This window comes from Rhipicephalus sanguineus, chromosome 1 (genome assembly GCF_013339695.2).
Source record: "Rhipicephalus sanguineus isolate Rsan-2018 chromosome 1, BIME_Rsan_1.4, whole genome shotgun sequence".
NCBI classification, from domain to species: domain Eukaryota; kingdom Metazoa; phylum Arthropoda; class Arachnida; order Ixodida; family Ixodidae; genus Rhipicephalus; species Rhipicephalus sanguineus.
Window position 1 is genome coordinate 240,024,270 of NC_051176.1, and position 27,695 is coordinate 240,051,964.

At 45.0% G+C, this 27,695-nt stretch overlaps 1 protein-coding gene across 1 annotated transcript in view; it reads right to left on the reverse strand.

Moving 5' to 3' along the window:
• Positions 1-27,695, reverse strand: part of LOC119382025 (hemicentin-2) — a 283,040-nt gene that overhangs the window by 167,360 nt on the left and 87,985 nt on the right. The window contains exon 3 of the mRNA XM_037649767.2: positions 9,471-9,581. Coding sequence (XP_037505695.2) covers positions 9,471-9,581 — 111 coding nt within the window. The remainder of the gene's footprint in view (positions 1-9,470; positions 9,582-27,695) is intronic.

Here is a 27,695-nt window from a genome sequence, read left to right on the forward strand (position 1 = left end):
CTAGACATTCTGCAAACACAGCCTAGGGTGCGAAGACCCCGCAAAGCAACACGCTTAGCGTGAGCAGAAAAGTGTAAGGTGCTATCAAAAAGAACACCTAGATCATTGATCTCACATACCTTACACAACGACACAGAATTGACAGAATATAAAAATGGCACACTAGATGTTTTTCGAGTGAAACTCATTACCTTGGTTTTTGAAATATTTAGGGAGAGGTTATTGCTCCTGCACCATTCAGAAAAAGAACACAAATCAGATTGCAGCAAGCGACAATCGATAACTGAATGAATTTCCTTAAATATCTTTATGTCATCGGCATACAAAAGGAAAGAAGAATTCCGAATGACAGAAGAAACATCATTAACATAAATTAAAAAGAGGAGTGGGCCCAGTACCGACCCTTGAGGAACCCCACTAGTAGCTTTATACAAAGAGGACGTTTGGCCATTAACGGCAACGTAACATAATCTATCAAGAAGATAGCCATGGAGGATATTCACAATTGAAGAATCAACATCAAAGTGTGCAAGTTTATCCACAAGCAGCGAATGGCTGACAACATCAAAAGCTTTGCTAAGGTCACAGTAAATAGCGTCAACCTGTCCTCTCTGCGAAATAGGCGTGGAGACTTGCATCATGAAACTGGCAAGATTAGTGACAGTTGAGCGGCCAGCGAGAAACCCATGCTGATTCACAATCAATGAATTTTTTACATCAAAAGACAATATTTTGTGAAGAGCAAGCTCAAAGATTTTGGATGCGGCACAAAGAAGGGAAATAGGGCGGTAGTTCGAGACGTCACTTTTACAGCCAGACTTAAACACTGGGAAAACACGAGCAGTTTTCCACATGCTAGGAAACGTTGAAGCATGCAGACACTTATTAAATATGGTAGTCAATACTGGGACAAGTATACTGCCATAGGCTTTTAGTATGGCAGAGGGGATGCCATCTGGGCCAGCTGAAAAGGATGGTTTCAAGCGCTTAATGCATTCTGAAATGGAATCTTCATCTAGCGACACAGCATCAGCTGTGCCAACTGCCTTAACCTGTCGACCATTACTAGCTACAGAGGCTGGAGACTTGTAGACATATGAAAAATGCATGGCAAAACAGTCAGCAACGGCTTGAACTTCTACTCCATTTGGGTCCAGTATCCTGAAGGACTCGCCACTTTTGCTCGACCGTTTGCGCACATACTTCCAAAACTCAGCCGGCCTGTCAGACGCGCTTTTTTCTAAAAATGAAATATATAGACTGTGATCCCGTTTATAAAGGCGTTTACAAAGAGTACGAAAACGACAGAATTCTTCCTTCAAATGAGTTGATGCAGAACGTTTATACTTCCTGTGTGCACGATCTTTATGTTTCAGTGCACTTATAAGTTCTGATGAGAACCAGGAGGGGTATTTACAATGATGAGGTGTATACTGGGGAATGAACTTGCGCATGCTGGTCAAGATAAGCTCCGTAAACTGATCGACTTGATCATCAACATTGGGTTTGTCAGTTACCAGTGACCAATCTGTGGTGGACAAGTCATGGTACAAGCCAACGTAGTCACCTCGCTTGAAGGCAAATCTGGGCGTTTTGTCGATTTTTCTGGGAAAGCTTGGTTTTTCTGGTGAAATACAGAGTGTTAGTTTGAGTGGTGGGTGAAATTTGTCAGGACGAACAAGAGAGATGTGAGAGAGTGATACTTCGATAGGTTGATTATTAGAAATACACAGATCTAAGACGTTACCACAGGAATTGGCAATACTATTGTGCTGCTGTAGGGAATTAAAAGCAAGAAAATCTAACAATACGCTGCATTTGTTCTTTAAGAAATGATGATAATGAGAAAATTTAAGTGTGGTCCAGTCAATTCCTGGTGTGTTAAAATCGCCAAGTACAAGAATTTTGTGCTTCTTATGCGAATAATAATAATAATAATAATAATAATAATAATAATAATAATAATAATAATAATAATAATAATAATTATTATATTATTATTATTATTATTATTATTATTATTATTATTATTATTATTATTATTATTATTATTATTATTATTATTATTAAATTCATTCAGTTAACGACTGTCGCTTGTTGCAGTCAGATTTGTGTTCTTTTTCCGAATGGTGCAACGGCAATAACCTTTCTCTAAATACCTCAAAGACAAAATTCATGTCTATCACTCGCAAAACATCTAGCGTGTCATTTCAATACTTTGTCAATTCTGTGCCGTTATGCAAGGTTTATGAAATCAGTGATCTTGGTGTTGTTGTTGACAGCGCGTTAAACTTTTCTTCTCACGTTAAGCGTGCTGCTATGCGGGGCCTTCGTTCTCTCGGATGTGTTTGTAGAATATCTCGAGAATTCAGGTCTCCCATGGCCCTACACAAATTGTACACGGCAATATGTCTTCCGCAACTTGAGTATGCGTCCGTGATATGGAATGGCATTGCTCAATCCAGCGGTAACACCATTGAACGAGTCCAGAAAAAATTCCTCAGCATATATAACCATCGTTTTGCTAAAAATGACTCTGGATCTCGTTCAAATACTGCTAAGTCATTATCACTGCCATCACTTCACTGCCGACGAAATCGTTCTGATCTCTTATTTCTCTACAAGCTAGTCCACGGTTTCATATCCTGCCCTGTACTTCTCAATTGTGTCAATTTTCGAATTCCGCGTAAGTTAACCAGAGAGAACAGACCGTTTCATGTACCCGCCTGCTTCTTCCAACACTCTACCGTTCACAGAATACAAAGTCTTTATAATATTAATTTTCTTGTTCTTGACGTTTTTCATAGTCCACAATCACTGTTTTTATCCGAGCTTTGCACTGTTTTGACATAGTATGGCACAGTGTACAAAGTCTTCCCTTCTCCGTCTTTCCGCATAGTTGTATATGTGCAATCTAATTTTTTATTCCCCTTCAATATTTCTCATATTGTCTTATTTTACTCCTCCCCTTTAGTGTTCATTTCTCTTTGTCTACGTGTTTTTGCTCTTTTTATTTCTGAAGACTGTCTGTATTGTATTGTTTATTTTTATTGATCTTATTTTTGCGTGCGCCTGCACAAAGACCTCACAGTTGTTCCTGGGCACGTTAAATAAATGATTGATTGATTGATTGATTGATTATTATTATTAAGTTTAGCGAAGCCACTGAAGCTAAAAGTTGACTTGTGTAGGGCCATGTACAGCAGTAGCCGAAGCTTTTTTTGTCCCATACTCGGGAATAACTAATTAACATATCTGTCCCTAATACTTTAGAACATATCTAAAAAAATCCGATCTGTCATCGCCTGTCCTGAAACAGCTATCTCTGCTTCTACTGCACGAGTAATGCACTGACCACATACATATTTACACCGACGGCTCAACGACCATCCGTGATTCGTCCGGAGCAGTAGTTGTCCCAGCGAAAGGTGTAACTGTTAGCTTTAAGACCGAGCACTTAACAACATCAACGGCTGCGGAACTCACAGCTCTTCGCGCTGCACTTCGTGTTGTCAATCGCTAACAACCACAGTGATGGTCAATTTTTAGTGACTTCAAAGCAGCCCTACAATCTCTCTTGTAAGCCCTGCGGCGTGGACCATACGAGCAACTTGTATTCGAGATAAGACATCATTCATACATCATTTGAGAAGGAGCACCAAGTGACATTTCAATGGTTGCCAAGTCACTGCGGCGTGCTTGGCAACGAACATGCCGATGATGCTGCTCGGTCAGCTTTGCAAGGCGACAAGGAAAAGGCTATGCCCCTTTCAAGGTCTGATGCTGCTGCCATGCTTCAAAGGATCGCAAAGAATATTCCACACTCAACACTGAATACCTCAAGAAGACAAAACTATCGGCAACACCACCTAAACGAGTTGCGGCGATTTCAAATAGCATCTGAACTCCGCCGAAGAGAGGCCACTCTCCTACGCCGCTGATGGCTAAAAGTGGCTTTCACGAAGTCACATTCGTTTCGGATAGGGATGGCCGACAACGCTCTTTGCGACGCCTGCGGCACCGAGGAGACCTTGCAGCATATCTTCTCCGACTGTCCTGGCTATGTTGCGCAGAGACGATCCCTCTTATTCGCTCTCGCTCGTCTTCACAAAAGAACGATGACACTAGAAACAATTCTCCAATGTCATCGTGAAAAGTCATCGAGAATTCAAGCAACCGAGGCATTGCTCAAATTCCTAAGGACAACAGACTTGCACGAGCGGCTGTAGACTTTTTAATGATGCCGCATACCGCACAAGACTGCCGCTCTGCGCTGTGAAGTTATGTGTGTGCTTGTGTGTTCCCCTCTCTTTCTTTACTCTTCTTTCAATCTCCCCCATCCCTTCCCCCTGTGCAGGGTAGCATACCGGTTACGCCAAACTGGTTAACATCCCTGTCTTTCCTCTCTCTCGTTTTCCTTAGCCTTAAAACAAACAATGCGTCACGCAATTTGTTATTTTAAACGTACAGATTTAAAGTTGTGAAATCTGCTAGTGCTATTTGAAAAACATATTTTCGAACAGCGATTTTAAAAGGGTTTTAATTATGGTGTAGAATGCTCCGAAACTCTATAGGTATATGATGAGGGATTTGGCATACTGTCACTATGAATGAATGAGTCTGAGGCTTTTTTTCTGAGTCTGAGGCCTTTTTCGCAGGCAATTTTCTGAGATTACCTTTGAACGATGTTTACTAGAGCTTTAGCGATGCATTAATTTTACGTGATCGCTGCAATCCTGGCTCGTTGTTTCTCAACGGAGGAGAATATTGCCGCAAGACTAATCACAAACCCGGCTTCTGTTACACATCTCATCAACGGGGTATGAGAAATTAAATATTAAAGTGAAATTAAGACTACACATTAACTCGGCATAACAAGGTGTTTCACAATCTCAAGCGTCAAGAGGAGAAGACAGCCCACGAAAAGCCTTGTGAATTCATTATGCATCGCTCCGGCCGGCCCAAGAGAGCGGCTGGCTCGCCCGCTCCGCAGCGCTTAATAATTTTGCCCGTTGTTGTCGCGAGCACCTACTGACACCGGCGCGCACAGGCTTGGCTCGGATATTTTAGCGCTCCGAACGGCACGCAGGCCAACGGCACCTCAGCGGGACGCCTGTTCGCTTTTGTTCGGTTTTTTTTTTTCTTGGCTCGGGGAGAGAGGAGGAGCTCGACCGCAAGCAACGGCCGGGGCGACGTGGACGCGAGCGCGTCACTTGCACGAACCCGCGTGCCAACTTTGGGCGGCACGCAATTATGTAACTCGTCAACGTCGCTCCGCCGGGCACGCTGACAACGGCGGCGGTTGTGGCGCACGCCGCCAGGTCGGCGGCCAGGTGTGCGCCACGGGGCATTCAGCGGCTGCGGGCAACGCACGAGTGCCTCCGAGCGCGCAAAAGAGCCGCGCTCGTGACACAGGTAATGCGTCCCGTCGCACGAGCGCGCAAATGATAATGCTCCCCAATCTGTTAAAAAGGACGCTCGCTAGCCGCAGAGCAGGCTTGCGCCGGCCCGCTTCCGCAACGCTCATTACCGGCGCCACGAGGCATGCATCGCGCACGGGAAGAGCGCGCTGAGGAGTGTGAAAGCGACGTCGCTCGGGGGGTGGGGGTGCTGCAACTCTGCGACGCCAGCGGGCCTGGGTGCGCGTGGGAAGGCCCATTGGCGGGTAAACGACTCGACTCTCGGCGGTGCAGGGGGACGTCTGCGCCCGAGAAACAAGACAATAACGATGATGAACAAGCATCCGGCCGAGCAAGGGCCTCACGTGCCAGCTCTTCAAATATGCATCCGCATCATACCTGCCTTCCCGATATAGGCTCGTGTCATGGGCGGATTAAACACGCGCCGCGGCCTTGAAGTGGTGGCAGTGCTTTGCGCCCCGGCGCTGTGACGAACGTGTGAACGTACGAAGTGGTATTATAATATCGTGCTGGCCCCCCTCTTGTCTGACAGCGGTTTGTCGTCATTTTATAAGCAAGACGAGGCGATAAGGGACGAGAATTGAGAGAGAGAGAGAGAGAGAAAGGCGAGAAAATAGGGGTCTAAGAACAGTAGTATTTTGAAACTAGAATACTCGTGTTAATTTGCGGCAACTAATCGAGAATAAAATGTTTCTTTCATTAGTTGCTGAAAGATCAACTTGAACCACGCAGCGTGATCATTCGTATTGTACGTTTCAGTGCGACGGTTGTTATCAGGGTACGTATCCAAAAGACGGCAATTTTGCTGTCCTGTATATGATACAATTCAACGAAGTGTGTTCGTCATGTCATCTTCTAAGTCACCGTCCTCCTCGTGGCACTAAAATACTCTTAGTAAATGGCAGGTATATATCACGGAAATTTCTTCGAACGTTACCTTGCAGGTGCGGCAGACGTCACTAAGTCTTAAGATTTCGTTAATTGGTCAATTACTAAAATTATCTGATAAACTTAATTACCCACGTTGCGGTACGCCTGACAATTGACGAACTGTAACCGCTCAGTTTGAAGCCGTATTTGGGCTTAGTGGCTAAGGCGTTGCATTGCTGAGCTCAAGAAGACGGGTTTTATTGTGGCTGTTGACGTGTGGCATTTTAGGTCGTATGCCGACATGGAGGACAATCACGTGTGACTTAGCTTTACGTGCACTTTTAAACAACCTCGGATGGTCTAGATTAATCCGGAGTCCTCTAATACGGCCTGCTCATAATCATGCTGCGCTTTCTTGCGCGTGTAATTTAAGTAATTTTTCACGTGCGGCATACCATTACTAGGGTTCTGCCGCCTGCCAGACCACACGTTCGATTGCTGACTGACCGTACAGGTACGGGCAACAACCCTGGGAACGACTTATGTGCGTTGCTTCTGCTGTCGATAGCACATGAGCAGGAACTCAAGCGTGTATGCGTCCACGCCGGCTTTTCCTGCGATATCCGAGCTTCAGCTAGTGTGGTTCGAGTACAGCGTATACCGACCATTGTTGCCAGCCTTTTGCAACAATTTTATTCAGCGCTTTCACCACACGCGAATATAGTTCTTCATCACACGTGTATTTCTTCGTTTTCCTTCGTTCATTTTTCCTTCGTGAATCCGTGCTTCCTTATATATTTTTATAGAATTAAAGAAACGAACAGTAAATTATGAAAAAAAGTGCGCGTTGTGTTTGCTGCATAGCGCTTTGTATTTTATATTGTGACACGCGGTCATGGTCCCCACGCATGATTGGCATTCGTGTTGCAGATAAAACGACAGCAGCGAACATAGGCACGCTTCACCGAGTACTAAATGATAGTGATTAATCCTGAGATAATTCCTAGGTGTATTCCTAAGTGCCGCATGCGGGATCTTCGTCTCGCAGTGACACCTGCTTACCACAGTAAAAAATGTCAGTTTCTCCGCAACGGCGAAGCAATGAATGCGATAGCAATAAATTGGAATGTAACGCGAAGGACGGAAAGCAGCTCGAAATTGCCAGCGCGTCGCTCGAGCCCAAAGGACGCACGAAAAGAACGCACACAGGACGAGCGCGAACTATCACGCGTCACAGCTCGACACTTGAAGCGCACTGCTCAAACATAAAGCAGGACGCACGAAACGAACGAACAGGTACACACAGGACGAGCGCGAACTAACTGTCACAGTTGTTACTTATTTCTGTTTGAACAGCGCGCTCCTTTCGCAAACGCGGCCGCTGCAGCGAGCGAAGTGATCTTCGTTCGCTCTGTGACTTCAGCGCGGACATCGCGGGGAAAGCACAAGACATACAACCCCCCGCTCCAACCTCCCGGCCGTCCCCTTCTTTCCTCGAGATAAGCGCACAAAGGCGACCACGCCCTGTAGGGCGGAGAGAAACGGCGTTCGCAGGAGCGGGGCGACGATCTTTAAAGCGCACCACGCGCGCACATCGCGCCATCTATGTGGCATGCTGAAGTAAATGGTGTATATAAATAGCTCGGCGTTAGCAGGTTGAAAGACGGTACTGTTCATGGCCTAACCGTCTAACGCCGCGCTGTAAAGCGAGAGGTCGCCCGTTCGATTTCGCGCGTCGGAAAGTTTTTCTGAATTATTTTTCTATGTGACTTTTATATATATGTATACACATATACATATATGATGCATGACGACTGGGGCGGCAAAAATCAGCCGAGACTTTCCATATAATTTCTATTGCCATAAAAAAAAATTGCGTGATTTTGATGTCTTGTGACAGGAGTGGGAAGTTGTGCTTGTTTTCCGCCTCATAGTAAGAGTGAATACAAAAATGAGTAAGTGCCTCTTGGCGGAACAGCATGGCGGTGATGAAGGCGCAACGGAGACAGCAAACGAACACAACAGACCCAGTTTCGTTCGCTGCTGTAGCAATAAAGACACACCACGCAGCGAAGCGCCAAACCCTCTGCTTGAAAGTGTTTGGTACAGAAACTATCGGTTGTTTACTTAAGATAACGTCTCGACGGGGTGAGGGCGAACTCGCCATAGTTTTAACAATAGCGTGCGCGCGCCTCTGTACTGAAACCCGTGAGATGTTCTACCATGAAGTTTCTTACAGTATTGTCTCGCGATGCTTATGCGCCGTGAGGGAGATATCGAACAGTTCTGACAGCTAACGGAAAATCTACAATTCAAAGCGGTAGCCTTTCTCACACTGCTGAAGTTGCACCACAGGAAAGTATAACCCAGAAACTGAGCCTCAGTGTCGGTTTCGCTTGCGCGCATTTGCCGCTACGGAAGTCCACGCCAGCATAACTTCGCGATCAACAATAGCAGCGAGTCGGCAGCCGCGTCGCTCGATGCCTGTAGCTTAAGTCACGTCACCTCACACGGACCTACTAAGGAATTTGTATGGACATTTATTGTCGCCGCAGGAAAAGATCAGGACAAGCGACCGTTCCGACCAGTGGTCGCTTTTGCTAATATTTTTCTCCAAGATGTCGGCCAAACTATAAAACGTGCGGTTGGATCACATGGCTTTATTCAAATCTGAAGCGTAGCTGTAACAAAAGTGTTTTACACTGCAAGAATATAGATTTAATGTCCGCGAGTGGGTCACCTTTAATGTTTAATAACAGCAGAGCGAGCTTTAGTGGTTGGCAACCCAACATGACCGTGTCGGCACTCCTGCAAGTGTATAACGTTGTCTTTGCCACTGTGTTCACGGCAGGCGTTGGCATGGAAGCCTCGACTTCATCGATGATTCTACGCGGCGTCACCTTTATGTGTCATTGTGCCCCGTTTCATTTGGCGAGTCATTGGATGTACGAAGTGGGAAAGGTTTTACGGCTGTGCGTGTAGTATGATGCGACTTAGACAATGATTAGGACACTTGCCACATTGACTTACAGAGATGAGAAACGATGCCTATAGTTAGTACTGACGGCAACTTTTCTGCCATTTATACAAGTGTGAAGTCATTTCGCGCTTAATCCATTCTAGCTTTGGAGATTAAGTGAACACATGCGTGAAGTATTTAGGAGCATTAGGCGCACTCACCTGCTTTGACTTGGCACACAAGTGTAGCCACGTCTCCTTCCATGTAGGGGCCAGCCGTTTCGCTGACGACGTTGCCACCTTCATCCCTGATTACGGGAGGTTCAAGTGGACCTGGAAATTTAACAAAATTATCTTCGTTAGAGGCCATTTTCTGAATTGAAGAACACGATATGTAGGCCCAAAATTAGTGCTATAAAAGCATGCTTATAAATGATTTTCACGCACTCAGCGGTTACTTTACGATGTGACATTACAATTACAAACATTGCACAATTACTGAGATATTGAAGCTTAAGTGTCCTGGCTGTATTCTAATTTAATATAGAAAAAGAAATAAGATAAAAGGCTTCAGCAAGGACTCCCTCAAGCTGGTCATTCTATAAAGTGCATGTATATGAGACGTATGCCAGTTCAGATATATGTGAAGGGTCTCATGCTAGGACATTTATGGTACAGCTGATGTTCATTATACACGTGTATTCATAAAAGTGGATACAGACAGGAAATATTTATTCATTCATTCATTCATTCACTCATCCTCAATATTCTACCGCACCAGTCAGGCATTACTTCACGGGGAAACATTGCAAATATTGAAACTCACCTCTAAAGAAAACAAGCACAAAACAAGAAAAAGCAAGTAAGAACAATGTGAGAGCGTATGGTGCGAGCTAACGTAGTACGTGAGTAGATGCTTGCTCTTAAACTCACGCACTACGTCACACCAGCGTTTAAAAAAGGAACGGTTCATATTCTACACCATAGGTGCAAGCGATGCTATATTTCCGTAAATACCGATATATTTCCCCAAATTTTTAAGCCTGCCAAGAAGAAAGCCCGCGAAATGAAAGAAAGGAATAACAAAGAAAATTGAACGTATGTAGGCGTTTGCGGGTCGAAACAGTTCTGCTTTCAACAACGCCTACAATGAGCACTACAAGCTCATACACGAACAGGCTGTAACAAGAATTTGTGTAACAGACTTTGTGTGGCGTCGCTAAGTCCCTACTAGAGGGAGCAGGCCTCACTTATGCCCACTCGTCTCAGATGCCGTCAGGTGCGTCCGACAGGCTGTGTGATAGCGATAAACAACTTACGAGGGCCGACTATAACTGGGAACCACGGAACACGTTTTTCAATTTCAGTGCAACGAGAATCCGGACGGCATCGCAAAAATAACTGTCACCTCGAAGAAATACCGCATGTCACAAATGTTGGCAAGTGTGGCCATTTGGCTGACGTAATTAGTTCGGTGGCAGTGTGCCTGACAGCAGCGGTGCCGTGGCGCGCAGGTGACAGCTTATGTGCGATACCTTTTTTTTCCCCGATCCTCGCGAGGTGTCTCGTATACCAGGAATTAAAAAAAATAAGAAACGAGCGAGGCATGGGTACGGCGGCGTAAACAACGTAAAGCCATGCTTTTATTCATGATCTAGAAGAGAGAGAGAGAAAAAAAAACGAAGAGGAAAGGCAGGGAGGTTAATGATCTACAAATCTATGATCTCCAAATTTAATAGTATACATATGACCTTCAAAGATAATCAAATATGGCTTAGTGTATAGAGCATTATTTAAGTAAGAAAAGAAAAAAAATTACTGGAAGCTTAGGTCGCTAACAAAACCAAGCGAATTCTATGCACGCTTGATATCACGTTTTAAAAGGCCCAACGTTTTATAGTGCACGTTGCAGATTACCTGCAGATACATTTGGGCCAGAGAATGCGAATATTTTGCAGATACATTTCCCATTATCTCCAGAGGTGTGATCGTTAAGATGATTGTTATGAGAAGCAGCAACTAAGAAAGATGGCACCTCGTGGTCTCCGATATCAATCATCGAAGAGTCCACGATCTTCTCCGACACTTTTGTTTTTATCCAACAAATACGTTTCGTATTACTGTCTTAATTGAACAAAATAAGGAGCGCGTATAGGCGAGCATGAGGAGAAGGATGATTCACCTTTTTTATTGATATTATGCAGCATCACTTGTCTTCGAAGGAAACTTTGGAAATAAGAATTGAAGTACACCTTAAAAGTAAGGGCGTGTTTGAGGTGTCTTTCTGACCCACAGCACAAGCTCACAGGGTTCAGGCATTCGCCCAAGACGACTCGAAGGCGAAAGCCGTCTGGTGTGGACATTTTATCAATATCATCCTCGTAGGAGCATGAAAGGTCACGTGTGTAGCTGCACACTTTGATGATGCTGTGGCTGATGATGATGGTGACGATGAATTGTAGCTCAACCCTTTGTAATGGGTTGGCAGCTGTCAACCACTCACTCGTTACGCAGTTCGCAGAGTGTGACGCCTGGTGCGATTCTACGCTTCTGCCACGCAATATTACAGCTGTCAACGCGTCTCCTTGCCTGACATAACGACTGTATCCTTAACGTCTTTTTCCAAAGCGGTTTCGAGCACCCTGTCGTGGCTCTCTGCAGAATACCTGACTGCCACGCAGAGTATCTTTGCTCGTTTCCAGCTAAACATCGCGCGCTTCCACAGCGACGCGCCGTACACGTATAACGATTTCATGAAATTCTTTAACCTGGAGCGAAGGGTTTACCCCTCCCCCACACCCTAAACTCAACAGACCTCAAGGCGTCCGTTTCAACTACTCCAGACCGCATCGTATCCCAGTCCTGCGTTCCCTCAGGAGATCTACTCGGACGTCTTTCCGAGCGGCCTATGCTCCGCATGCGGCGAGACAGCCACACTACAGCACATCCTCAGCACGTGCCGAGCCATGGACTCAAGCTTCACCTTGGAGGAGTGGGAGACGCTTCTGCGCAGCCCGGCTCCCAAGGATCAGCCCACGGCTGTTCAGCGGGCCCGCGATGTGGCCGGCAGGCTCGGCTTGCCGGTCCCTACGTGGGACTAAGCCGGGTGCGCGACCCCATCACGTTCCGCAGGATCAAATAAAGTTGTGTTCAATTCAATTCAATTCAATTCTTTTCTAGCTAAAACCCTGACTTTTATTTGATGTTTATTGCACTCAATGAGGTCACGTGGGTTTTTGCACCGCACGCCGCGTTTATCAAGGACAGCGTCTGATGAGGCACTTAAGGCTTTCGCCTTAACTGTTATCGCACCCGCCACGGTGGTCTAGTCGTTATGGTGCTCGACTGCTGACTCGCAGGTCGCGGGATCGAATCCCGGCCGCGGCGGCCGCATTTACGATGGAGGCGAAAATTCTCGAGGCCCGTCTACTTAGATTGAGGTGCAAGTTAAAGAATCCTAGGTGGTCGAAATTTCCGGAGCCCTCCACTACAGCGTCTCTCATAATCATATCATACTTTTGGGATGTTAAACCCCAACAATTATTAATAATTGTCATCTATCTCGCGTGCCCTTCCTTGCGTTATCGCCACACGCCCGGCACTTTCAGACCACGAACGCTGTGTACGCTATTAGCGTGATGTAGAATTCTTGATAGGAAAGTTGCGAGCACCGAGTTTTCGGCAAAGAAAATGCAAGCAAGCAAGATGACTTGTTTTTGTGGAAAAAAAAAGAAACACTCCCCTAAGAGTGTAAACACCAATTAGAATGTAGCGCTTCTCATGGATAGCACGTTGCATGGCGTCAAAGTTGAGCAGTTAAACAAAGAACGGATAGGTATTTATGCGGTTACAGAAACACGCCTTAGAAACTTGGACGAGCCACCACATATTGGAAATTACGTTTGGGAAGGGCGCAACAGGATCACATCACGTTAAGACGCGACATGCCGAAGCGTGTCTACGTATATCTGATGGAACCCATGCCTGCGCGTGGCGAAATCGCTCAGTGGTTAGACGGTATGAAATTTCGGCGCGTTATCTTCCTATCTGGCGATTTCCAGTCGCGTATATGGAAATGCCTTTTAGGATTACGGAACGCCGATTTTAGCTGACCGCAAAGTGGGCAGATCCTGGAGATACAGCACAACACAGAATTTCACTTTATTGGTGAGAGATCGATCAAGGAACCTTGTCGAACCACAAGCTCAGGGAAAGCAGGCAGAGAGAGGCGTGTGTATATATATATATATATATATATATATATATATATATATATATATATATATATATATATATATATATATATATATATATATATATATATATATATATATATATATACACACACACACACACACACACACAATTGCGGTCTTCGTCACTTATACTTGTTGTGCTCGGGATATTCAGGAACGGTTTGTCGCTTTGCTGCGCAGTCCATCAGCAAATAAATTCAGCAACAAGCACTCATGCGGAGGTAGCTCAGATGGGGCTATTATATGCTGATTCGAACGCTATTGCTGTTACTAATTATTCCTACATATGTGCGAATTAAATTTCGCGTATAATATAGACTACACGATCTAGTTTAGGACTGCACAACTATTTTGTGAAATTCTTGAGGAAGAGATAGGTTTCAAGGGAGGGGCCGAAAAACATGAGAAATTTGAAGAGCTTATTGAGACTTGAAAAACCCTAGCGAGAAGTCACGTGACCTTGAAAAGACCCGCCCATAGAAAAGACCCGCCCAAAGCACACGAGTTGCGACATGGCTCAATATCGGCGCTATGATTTTCTGGCGAATAAGTAGCCCGGTTACACAAGAAAGTTGGTCACAAGAATCATTGCGGTACATTTCTTAAAACTCATTTTATACATTACTTGAAGGAAGCTCTATCCCATGCTCAGGGTCCATCCCTGCACCATTCATGTGCTCTTGCCTCTTTCACTCTTGCAGAAAAGCAGAGTGGGAAAAACGAAGCTATAACATATAGTGCCGCAATGTGATTGCAGTGGGGAAATACGTAAAGTGTGTTTGCGCTCCACCAGTAAAATCATGCACTTGCCCGTTTGGTAATATTTGATTAATGAACCTCACAAATTAATTACCTCAACGTTAAAATCACAAAAGCAGGACACTATGCCATAACTCCGCTGAACTCTGTGATTCTTGGTGCCAGATGTTACGTTGAAGCGCCAGCTCCGGAAGTCATTTATAATATTAAACGTAGGACGGAATCAAACGTATCGATTCTTTTCTTTCATTGGTCCCGTGAACATTCTTCGCGGACATTTTGAGGGCGTCAAAGCGAAATGAACAAGCTGCGCATAGCATTCGCTTAGGCTGAGGGAGATTTATTGTTAGAGAAAAGTTGGGAGGTTGTGCGGAAAGTCTATGTTTTAACCAGCTACTCAGCGTTAGGTGAAGGCAAGGAAATGATAATAATGACGATAGTGGCAACTAAGCTTGGACACGCGACGAAAAAGCATACATCCACTTCTAGAATCGCACTCAGAAATCGATCTTGAGCAGGCCTTCATCGCTTAATGAGACGAGTATTTTGGTCCTCACAACAAACCTTTGCTCAGACTTGCTCTTGCCGTCTATTGACAAGGAACTTAAGATCGAATTGAAGGAAAATTCAACAGAAAGAGTCTGATTAAAAAAATTGGGAGACGCTTAAGCTTCGCCTTTAAGGGTTGAACGCGATAGCGATATCCAGCCCCATCCTCATCGTGCACTGTTTCGCTTGTCATTATGTTCAGTCGCCCGGTATCACACACACACACACACACACACACACACACACACACACACACACACACACACACACACACACACACACACACACACACACACACACACACACACACACACACACACACACACACACACACACACACACACACACACACGACGTACCTATAGCAAAGGTAAAGGTTTCCGCGCTCTTCAACTGCACTTTTGTGACAAGAGTGTACCCACTACATGTGTGCAAGAGAATGCGTGCACTAATGTGTATGCGCTTTGTAATGGTTGACATGCTTTAAACCAGCAGCAATTACGCGCGCGATACTTTTTCGAAGTTCCGATGCACCAACTACGTGTTCGTGAGTGAATACGCGCACTAATGTGTGTGCCTTTTGTAATGGGTGGCCGGCTTTAAACCACCAACTCGTTATAGTTCACATGGCGTGACGCCCGATGGCAATATACGCTTGTACCCCGTTTTACTGCTATATTACATCTCGTACTGTGACACCTGTACACAGGACGCGTATGCTTGTGAAGCATTAAAGTTAATTTCATTGCAGTTCCAAGCAATGGAGTGGCTCTGTGGTAGAACACCTGCTTGCCACGCAGACGGCCTGGGTTCAATTCCCACTCAAACCTAAGCTTTTTTTTTATTACTTATTTTATACAAGATGATTCTTCGCTCACAACCAACGACACCGACGCCGGAATTTCTGCGGAACGAGCTCTTTAACGCTATCGCGTTAATAACCTTTAACGCATATGCAAGAGGGCCCTAAACAATCTTGTACGTACCACCAGTAGTCGAAAATCGAGAGTCCACATGACCGATAGGCGTTTGTAGAAATTGACTTCTAGCTTTCGCGCACGAATATAGCACTCGAGAACACGATGTACGTTTCTTTTTTTTCTTTTTTTCAGCCTCCAAGCTCTCAGCGCCCAGCCTTCGCTGGATCTTGAGGAGATACAATTTTGTGGTTGTAAAGAGCCAAGACCATGACTCAAATAGAGCACTTAAACTCAAGTAAAATACAGCTTCTGCATTTCACTCACGTCTAAATGCCGTTGCTGTGGCTGGTATCGAACCGGCAACCACGAGCTTCGCAGAGCAAAGCCATAGCCACTAGGCTACCAGGACTGGTTGCGGAAGAATAACAGTGCATGTTAGCGTGACTTTCTCACCCAAGCAATTTCGAGTTATACAGATAGGAATGTTCCTACATACATGATATTCACCTATGAAAAACGATGGAAAGATATGTATAGGGCGTCCCAGCTAACGTTGGCCCCGATGTGGTTTGTTTCACTTTTAGCCATTTTTTTTTTCTAATTAGCCAAGTAAGTGATGCCGAAATATTGTATCATTGGCGACAGTTGACCAAACACCGCATGAGCCTATAACCATGTATTGACGAGTTTTTGCTTGTCTTATCTTTACGCCTGTTTAAACTTAGCCGAGAAACCTCGTAGAGCAAGGTGAATAACAAAGGGATTGAAACAGACTGAAATAATCAAAATTAAAAAAATTCTGTCGCTGTAGGAGTTCCTTCTCACGATCAACTTGTCCTTGTTATTATTGATTTGAAGACAAACAACGTGGACTCCATATCTGTTTCGTTTACAATGGCCCGGTGAAGTTTCTTCAGTGAATCAGACAGTGGCAGCAAGCGAGAGCTTAACGTGGTCGCTCCTCAACCACATCTATCGCGCCGCTCAAACAGTAAGGACTTGTCCGATGCTACCTGCTCATCAAGAAAAAGAAATGCTGGGGCGTACATACTCGCTGTTGAAATTGGAGAATCGCGTGACTATTTCATGAAAGCGAAGACACGTACTGATGAAGATACAAGCACGCTATTTTGATGTTCAGAAGACGCTCGCTTTGTAAGTACGAGGGCATGACCCCACGGCTTGGTAAAAGTTAAGTGTTCTTTTTTTCTTTTCTTTTTTTTTTGCCCTCAATGACACTTGAGCGAGTTAGCGCGCAAATCCAAGTTAACAGCGCAAAGTCTGAATGACTAGATATGACGTGGTGCGGTTTCAAGGAGCTCGTAGCGTGCAACGCTCCCTTTGAATGCTCTGAATAAGCTATAGAGTTAGTCTAGGTTCGGAGGACGCAAACTGAGCATAATTATTTCAGCAGAGTAACGATTTAGAAATAAATTATAACCACTGGGATGCTTAAATCGCACTATCTAGAATGGTGACTGGCTAGTGCACTGGTAGAGGTTTATCACAAAAGTGTTTTATATGAGCGAGGAGCTTGATCAATTCAGACCCCTGTTATAGCTGTAGCTTCATTCCGCATTTTAATATGGCAGACCACTACATCGGTCACTGAGTCAGACTCTCTGTCTTCTCGGGTAGCTCATCGCATAGCTCTGACATTGGCACAACATTTCGCGTCCTTTAGATTGAAACAGAGCTTTTGGGGCCGTTTCGAACTGCAAAAAAGCAACGAATGAAAACGCATTGATGATACCAATAACATTTCTCTTGTCACGCACTCGCGAAGCGAACCAAAGTATAATGCTCAGTCGAGCGGAAACTTCATAAGTGCTTTGTAGCCTTCTTATTCGCAACTGTAGGACGGGGTATTCATAAAGTAAGGGCAGGTTTGCTGCAAAGAAAGAATATTTTCGCCAATAAAAGCTTTTTCACGGCGGCTTTAATTCCGCACAAACCTTCCCCATTTTTTCATCACAAATGCATCAACTTCTAAGCACATTTCATAACGCTGCAAAGGCTTGTTTAATCCATATGCGTTAGAGTTCGCCGCATGGGAATTGAGCCAGTTGACAATGGGTCCTGCATTTTTTTTAATGTTTCGGTGAAGAAGAATTTGCGGTACTTCAGTGACTGTTTGTTTATTTTTTGTTTTGTTTCTGGATTATTGCAGTATATTGACACCTCGTGGCCCATAACAATAGGGAAAAGAAGGCTCGTTTTTGTCGATAGTGGTAAAAAAAAAGGGGGGGGGGGGAGGGGGTCGCCCACTTGACATTTTTTCCTCTTTGTGTTGGTCGGTAAGCATTTTCGGTACCTACCTTGTACAAAATTTGATATATTTGGTTTTCATATTACAATCGACTAATTATTGGAGCGACTAACAGAAACGAAGCATGTCAGTCAGAACGGTTATTGTGATTCGTCAATCAACTCACACAGTTCTTGGTTCACTTATTGAACGATTTCACCAGTGATACTCTTCATAGTGTACTATTGTGCTGACATTGTTGAAGTCTAGACGTCACTGCATAACATTTCCTTCACTGACTGCTGTAAATCCATAAACTAGACACCTCTCAATGAATTTCGGCGCCTGATTATTTTTTCGCATCAAATCACAGCACGGACTCGGCAACTGGCGGGAGCGATGAATTCCCCGGACATTGTCATCTGCATTCACCGACAAGCTCACTACGCGATCGCAACGTTAACCCTAGTGCCTGCAGAAGGAACCAGCACATGGCCCTGCACGTGTGTAACTTTGTCCTGACCCTCCAACAGTTAAATATAATGAAACAGCCCTTACTTTTTAATATGCTCGTATATGATAGTATTTATGAAACCTAAGCTGACAACCAGTTTCACACGTGACACGACGTCCTCGTGATAAAAAAAAGGGGGGGGGGGAGCACAATACTGAAGAGAGAGACAGCCATAATGAAAGAAAAGATGCCAGCAATATCAATAAGGATAGGAGCCGGATTCAGTCCAGAACAACCCATAAAAAGTGCTAAACTCAGAAGTGCGCAAAATTAACTACGATTACACGAGTTCTAAACAGTGAGGATAAAATGACACAGAATGGTGCTTAACAAAAAAAAAAGAAAGCTATTATAAAGCTTTAATATCTGGCAACCATAAAAAAAAATAAAGTGATAACTATGAAATTAGTAGCATAGTTCACCGTTCGATCTAGATGCTTCTTAAAAATGATTTACGAGTCCAGTGCGCTCGATCACGACCGAAAATATACGCCCTCGTCTAAAAAAAAAAAAAAAACGTACACTCGTGACCACAAGTAGCCATGGCAGAAAATTTCGCGTTTATTTTAATATATACTCGAAGAATGATGGCCGGAAACATTTCGGAGCCTCCTCAAGCCGAACATGTGAGTCTTTTATGTACCCTCCTCTGTCACAGTAAATCCCACCGATAAACGTGTTTACTAGCCTGTTGATATTAAGATATACTGTGGCTGTACCACGGCGCTAAATGATGAGGTGAACAGCTGTATATAACACTAAAGAAATCCTTGGCAAATGCACGCCTATCAAAGCAATTCAGACATAAAAGACAGCGAGCTGTATAAGACTCTGTGCCGGTTCTATCAACACTCGCTGCACGGTCCCACCGATGCCCCTGTTATACGTCTGCATCCAGGCTCCTAAGCTGGCTGTACTGCTGGCTGTTCTTCGACCGACATTTTACAGTGATCACGCAAACGCGCCGGCTTTGCTGTAAAAGATACAGTATGAATGTACTACTTGTAAGAGGTACTAAAGGTACCGAAAAGGCCAAGGCACCAACGCCACAAAATCACTGTCAATTCGGGCCCCTCGTATCTTGCCTGAAACGTGGAGCAGGTTAAACGGTGCTGGTGCGATACACAAATTAGAAATTTCTTGATCGGATAAACTGCGCACTGAGTTGCCTATTATCGTGATGTAAAAGCAGGGTAACTTTTAAACTGGACATATTGATGGCTGCGTTTTAAACCAAATTAGGGACTCTGACGCAAGCCGCACGGCTGGCTATGCTTTGAGCGACATTTGAGAGCGACACTGCCGTGTGCTTGTCATGCCCGCCCCCGGCTTCGCATAAAAAGCTTTGTCGGAACTCAACTACTTCGCTGTGTACAAAGAACAGTGCCTGATGTATGAGGGATAAGTGAGTGAAAAAACATTTCGGCAGAATTCTTTTCACGATGAATGTCGACGTCGATGCGATTAGCATAAAGACAATGCTGCGACACACAGTTCTACCATCGCCGAAACGTGTCGTGTGGGAGGCCTGTACTTCTACACAGTTGAATGCTATATGCAGTAAAATAAAACAGAATTCTCCAACTTTTGTCGCCCCGACTGCGCCAAACCGAGACTGTCGCGCTAAGGTTATGGCGGTTGGCACTTCCAAATGGCAGTGCAGATAAATCGATATATGCCGGTGGAATGGCGAAGTGCGACGAATCCATGTTCACAATACATGTACAGCAGTTCTAGCGTACTCAGAAATCGAAATACCAGGAACTGCCATCTTCTAAATCAGCACCGGAAGCTAATTGCCATGCAGGCACACAAAGGCGGTGTGTTGCAACGCACGCCCACATTAAAGACCGAAAATGATAAAAGAAGAGAACATTATGGATCATTACGAGAAGTATTGCCCACACCAGACATCCATCGAGGCTGGTGTTTGCAACCTACAACTCGACAAATCAAGCTAGGCCGAACACGGAAATCAAACTGGTATGAACACGGAACCACTTAATTCAGATTCTGAAAATTCAGACGTATACGGGTTCACCGCAGACTAACGCTGTCGAATGGGGAGCAACGACACCATTGCCCTACACACGCACGCACAAGATCCCAGTTCTCGCGTGACCCATGTCCATTACGGGCCTATTCTGCTCAATGGTACCACTAAAAAGGATTACCAAACCGTTTAAGCCGGCGCCTGCGCGTGGTTCGGAAGCTATCGACGTGCGTGCGCTTTTTCATCGGCTGCCCCAGAGAGAATTGACCAAAGCGATTTCGCAGCAGCGTACATTGGCAAGTTGGTCGCATAGATTGTCCCCTATGTGTCTTCCTAAATGGGGAGTGCCGCGAGATAAAGAAAAATACGAAGAGCTACATTTGCCTTAGCAGCTTGAGAAAAAAAAATATTAAATAAACCACTCTGCTATCGATGAAACGGCGTGCCGACTAGATATATGACGGGAAACGTCAACACGAGGTTGCGCCGAGAGGGAAATAAATTTTTAAAAACACGTCAAATAACGAGTCTTCATGATGTCTTCCTGCGCCTCGTGTACGGCGAAAAATGATGATGCAATATTCGTTGCAGTTGTAGCGACGTGTACGGCGATTTTTATGCGCTCGCATGTAATGTGCTCGCCATGGTATACCATAGCAAATATAACGAGAGGAACGACAAATTATCTCAGTGGTAATAATGAACGGAATTAATTTTGATGTGTACTTGTATTTTCCATTATTTAGCAAATATTACATTTAATACAGCGTTACCTGTGTAGAAAAGCTCGTATCGGCACACCGGGATTTTTCGCGCCGATTATGGCGATGATGCAGGTGTGTTTTCCCATCTCCTCGAACTTTTTCGCGGCCGAGGCGTGGAGGTCGTTCGAAGGCTCACCGAACGAGGCAGGCGGTGTGGCAGATCAGTTGGTCTGCTGGTTTGTGACAACGTTTTTAGTTGGTTTGTGCCTGGTGATGTGGCTCCACCCTTGATGGGGGATAGATGTAGATGTATGCCCTACCGCCTATTGGCGCATACTTGCCGGATAGGCGGATTGTTGAAGAATCTGATGGACCTTCGTGTGGGAAGCGTGTCTTTCCTCTTCTTCACTTCGTGACCACGATTTTGGTGATGATGGTCGTGATAGTGGTTGGCAACGCTAGACGGTCTGCACTGCCTATAGCGTTGCCGCGACGACATCGGCGAGTGGCGTACCACTGCGTGCGAACGTTGAGCATCGTTCCGTCGCTTGCTACAGGCTTTCGGCACATACCCAGCGGTACACGGCCAGTTGTACATATTCAGTGGTGAAAGCTGTATATTCTTGTAGACCATACGACATTTACACGTTCGTCGGCTACTGCCCACCGTATAGGACTGAAAATAATGAAGGCCACCACTATGAAAAAAAATGATATAAAAATGGAGTAAAACTTGAACTCGTGCAGGTGAGTGATCACGCGCTCGAAAATAAAAGCCATATAAAAATACAATCCTTCAGTCCAGTCGCATAACTGCACTACGAAGAAAAACAAAAACACGACATAAGTGCACGGTCAGGAGCATGAAGTCAGTCGCAGAATCCGAGATAGTATATTCAGGGCAACTGAAGCACACACAACAAGCCTACGTTTGACGTTAAACACTTTGGAGAATATCGGTACCTTCCACAATCACCTTGAGCCTCACTGAGCCCGCCTTTGCATTGAATACGTTGGCAGTGGACTAGTTATTATCTCGAGAATTAAATGTCGGCGGTCCAACAGTGTTAAACATTCTCTCCAACCGTCGTGTTTCAGGCATTCTAGTAGCTTTTATATAGTATCCTCGTCCACGCGGCCACGAGCGCAGCATTGTACTTTCGCTTCACGGGACGAAGTAAAATAAAATAATTTCTCTAATAAGTATTTTTCGCAATAATGGAGGGAAAAATATCGATAGAATAGATAGCTGTCGTAAAAAGATATTCAAGATTTAAAAAAACAAAGAAAAAGAAAAGATGGTTACGAAGGCAGTTTGTTCTCGACCCTTCAAGCCTTACACACGTGGTGAGCGCTGTATGTGATAAGAGCTGTTTGTAAGCGGTTATGCCTATTGCAACTCTGTAGTCGTGAGCATGATAGCAATGATGAGAATAGGTGGGGTACTTAACTAAGCCAACTGCAAACTTGGCGCTGCTGTGGCAGTTGCCATCCTCACTATACTTCACTCTTTGACCTTTGCATTTGTGCGTTTTCGTAATAATAATAATGATAATAATAATAATAATAATAATAATAATAATAATAATAATAATAATAATAATAATAATAATAATAATAATAATAATAATAACAACAACGACAACAACCGAGAGAGAAGAAGAAGGAGAGAAAGGAAAGGCAGGGATGTTAACCAGTCTAGAAGGACCGGTATGCTACCCTACACTGGGGGAAGGGATGGGGGAGATATAAAGATAGAGAGAAGGAGAGCACGCACGCACAAAAAGTCGCACACATCGCACATCTCACGTTAGTCTATAACCGACGGTGCAGGTCTGATGCCTTCAAGAAGTTGAGCACTGCCTTCGTCGCCTTCACCCGCGATGACCTCTCAGGACGACATTCCAGAATGGTTTCTGCCGTCATCGGTCTGGGATCTATGCGAGCAAGAGCGACTGCGAGGGATTTTCTCTGCGCATTGTAGCGAGGACAGTCGCAGAAGATGTGCTGTAGTGTCTCCTCGCTACCACAGTTGTCACAAAACGGGTTGTGAGCCATTTGGATTCGAAAGGAGAATGACTTTGTGAAAGCCACTCTTACACTCTAAAAAAAAGGGAGCGAGAATGGAGCAACGGGCTCCGTTCCTCCTTCGGAGCCGCGACTTTCTCCTTTGCGGACGATTAGAGTCACTGGAAAAATTTCAGAGTATCGCATCTGTTTTCCGCGCGCCGCCGCCGACGCGATTGGCTTACTCGCATCACGTGACCTCTCGCCGCCATATCCCTTCCAAGCGCTTTGGGTGCAGGCGCGTTCAATGCAGAGCGTGGCCGGACATTTAGCAGTACCACGGTCCCCAGAAGTACTTCGTCGCTTTTATAACGCGTCATGCAGACAGGGGCGTAAGCAGACATTTTTTTTCGCGGGGGGGGGGGGGGCACGGGCCCGGTGTGCTACCCCCTGGCTACGCCACTGCATGCAGATGCCAGAAGAGGGTGGCTCACCATCAATCGAACGTTACTGGTGAGCTACTCTGGGAATCTCGTTTACCGTGTGGGAAAAATTAATGTCAAAGAGCGCCGTTCTACGTAGCTGCATAGTTGGCCTGAAAGAATTCGCCCCCCTCGAATAACACTCCTTCCTGCAGTGAACTACACTAACTTTGCTGGAAAAGATTTTATGCGACAGGATACTTCACCTCTTCGGTTCGTTATCAGCAATATTGAAAACTACATACCTTTCTATTTGCTCGGCTCTTTATATCTCGATCTGTTGAACAGATTACGCATGCTATCCGAGTTATAAGCGTGTCACGTACGAGAGCGAAATCAAAGATATATTAAAATAATAACTGTTTACTGGTACACCTTGAAGGCAATAGTGGCATGATCTTTGGCATTGCACAAAACAGAAACATAGAACTCTGTTGATAAACTTGGTATAAGGCAATGTTATCAAGCGTATTTTTAAACTTGTTGCAAAAAAATGCTGCTAATGCTGCATTGCACCGAGCGTACCCTTAAAATACTGTATAGTTGGTTAGAAATGGTCACAGCAAAAAAAAAAGCAGATCCCACGCATTGAGGGAGTCGATTTTATGCGAGCCCTAGGTCTATATACATACTGTGTTGCAGTAGCATGCGCTTTAAAAATTCCGGGATGTGCTATTTCTGATCAAAAGAACATAAAGCACCGTGCCGAGGAAGTTTTATTAAGAGTGCAGTATGAAAAAAAGTGCAGCAGTGCAGAAACCGAACTCCAGCTGTTTACGCGCTGGCAACGCCAAAAAAAAAAAAGAACTGTTTGTCGGAACACAGCAAAATATTTGCAAATTAATTGCAACGTTGGGAATATTAAGAAGACAAGACATAGAAAATGAAACAATTAGGTAGTGATGTCAATCATTTTTGATGGCCTATTTTCTACGTATCGTAAGATAAGATGCACATTACCTACCGCACGCCGATTCGCCCGTGCGTTCGGCTGCTGGCGTTCCGAATCAAGACGTCGCGCACAACTTCCAATTACCGTACACACACAACTTCTATTACACAGTTGAACAGCAAGCACGGTGCGCAAGCAAGCTATGCGTCAGCGATCAGTCGAAGGACGCAATGTTGAATCGGCTGAATGTTCTCGATGTTGTTCCATAACGTTCTCGAGTGCAGTGAACCTGAACACCGACTGCAACGCTATGCAAACAGTCAAGATTCACCAAATGTCGAAGTAAATGGCACCTCGCACGATGTCACTGCGCTAATGCAACTATGTTTACAGATCCTGACCTAGCGAACACACCCGGGCGTGACACGAAAAGAGACCGATGAAGCTATCAAGAGAGTTCACGAGCACAACATTCGCCGTACGTTTCATTAGTTACACCGCTAACCGCGCAGTCGATCCATACCTGTCGATGACTCGAAATCACTTCTGATATCCTCTTAAAGAAACACACACACACATAATGCCGTTCTGCCGAGCGTAACACGGCACTGAGGCTAAAAGATCTGTCACTTCTCCACACACGCTAGCAACGCGCCGGACGGTCTGGAAGGGACATGGCCGCCGCCACCCAATGTTGCCCGCGTGCAGCCTACCTTTGCGGTACTCTGATTTTCTAGTGACTCTACGGACGATTTACTCGTCGCGCCCTCTTGCGGCAAGCGCCAAGGGAGAAACTTTTCTCCTTTTCTCCTGAACCACGTGACTTGCGCGCGCGCGCATGCGCACGCCGAGTTCAATCGTGATTCCGTGCTGCGGAGAGCGGCTGCCCTTTCGCGGTTACTCGGCAGCCTCAGACCGGACTATCCAGTGCTACCGATCCCGGCCAGTCGCGTGCAATTACTTGTACCTAGGATTGATGCGAGCAACACACGAGTGACGTTCATTGTTTTTGTTATATGTGTTGAGTAACGTGTGTGGAGTTCTTTTTTTTTTTTTATAGGCTTGGCGTGTGCGCGATGCGCCGCATACTTCCGTGTGTCTCGTATTGTTTGTATACGCTTGCGCACGATCTGCTTGTCATAAATACAGTAAGTCCCGCTTCACAAAACAGTCTTGTTTTAATGAACACCTTCGACGGTACACCAATAATTCAACTTTTTTCGGCGTTAACATACTTGGCTAGAGCACGCGTTTTTAGTTTTACACAGCACTTATAGCACTTATCAATGCAACAAGCAATATAAAGAAGCATGAAGGTTAATTTTTACATTTTAGCAAACGTGATACCACTGGACAGTGCATGCGTGAAAGTACGATAACATATAATTGCTGGAGTTTGACGTGTCGAAACCACCGTATGATTATGATGCACGCCGTAGTGTGGGACTACGGATTAATTTCGATCAAGTGGGGTTCTTTAACGTGCACCCGAACATAAGCACATGGGTGTTCTTTGCCTTTCGCCCCCATTGAAATGTGGCCGCCGTGGCTGCATTTTAGCGTTAACCTGCATCATAACTGCACATATCTGAAAAATAAGTCAATGACTTCTGTCAATTAAGCCAAAATTCTCAATCACATGCGTTTTGGAATACGCATGCCATCACTGAGAATTAGGACCGACTTATGCACGCGTGCAGTATGTATCTCTCGTTCTCAGGATTTTGCTTTGGCGTGCGAAACTCAACACAAAATGCGCTTCTAATGACAGCTGTGCACAGTTGGTAATCACTAACGCTCTCACTCACCTTTGTGAAAAGAGTATTCCAAATTTAACGCAAGACAAACCACCGCCACAACGACAACTACACAGTTGTCGACCACAATTTCACACGCCAGGCGAATACCGTGACGTAACAGTATCAGAGCAGCACGTAGGTACAGCGTACTGAAATATTACAGAACACGTAGTGTGGGTAGCGTTCTTTTCCATAATTCGCGCGGTGTAGCGCCAGTTTCTCTACTCAAGTAATCGAGCTGCCGCGACGCCAAGAGCCACTGACATCGCTCTCAAAAGACCACCGTCCGGTGCGAGGCCATCTTGTCTTGTTTCTTCGCACGACCCGCGTTGTAACGTACGTATACACAAATGAGACGGCCGTACCGCATCAGAAGCATTGTCACTGAAGGGCTAGCAGTTGAAAGAATCCATGGCCCATCGTCATACTTGTGGTCAACGCATGAACAGAATGTGAACAGATGTTAACGCCAAACCACTCAACGAAGTCGACGCGACGAAGGCGACGGAATCTGAGCTATGTTGCCGATGTTGCGCCCTCACACAGTAACTATTGAAAATAAAGGAATAAGAAGAGAAATTTCATCTGTGGCCGCTGTCGGAAGATGGCGCTACTTCAAAATGTCGCCGGAATAGTATGAACGGTTCACAATATGGTCGTTTTCGCACTAACTAATCAACTCTCTGTAATTACATTGTTCATTATCATGCGGCTTTAGATTAACTGGTGCGCTTGGCTAAGCCATAGCTAACATTTAATAATGTCGGCGTATATTGTGACGCAGCCATGAAATCGTAAAGAGTTGAAGAAAAATGACGCATCTTTGTGCCACCATGGTCCACTGTAATTCAGTGTCTATATAAGGGCCAGCGCTTCTTAGAGGGGTATGTGTAAACGTCTATACGTATGCGTCTGTAGTGAATTGTTTGTGTTGTAGGTTTTATACATGCGAATGAATGGTGTATGTATTGAATTCAATGTGCGTACTATGTGTCTGCCTAGTGAACATGTGCGTATCAACTTTCCGGTGTCCTTGAGTAATCCATGAATGGGCCCACCTCCCCGAAATGCCGTGTGCAGTATCGACGTACGCCGCCTCAGTCAGAAACAACTTTTTTTAGTATTGTTTTCTCCCTCTAGATGGCGCCAGCTACCACCTACTTCGCGGCCGAGGCGCTCTCACAGCTCTACCTACTTATATGAAGTACATCTATCTATCGAAACTATGCTCTGCTGCGCCGGTATTGTTTTGATGCGACAGAATGTAAATAAATTGGAGGCACAAACGCGTGGATAACGTCGCTACACCGTGTGACGCTTCGAC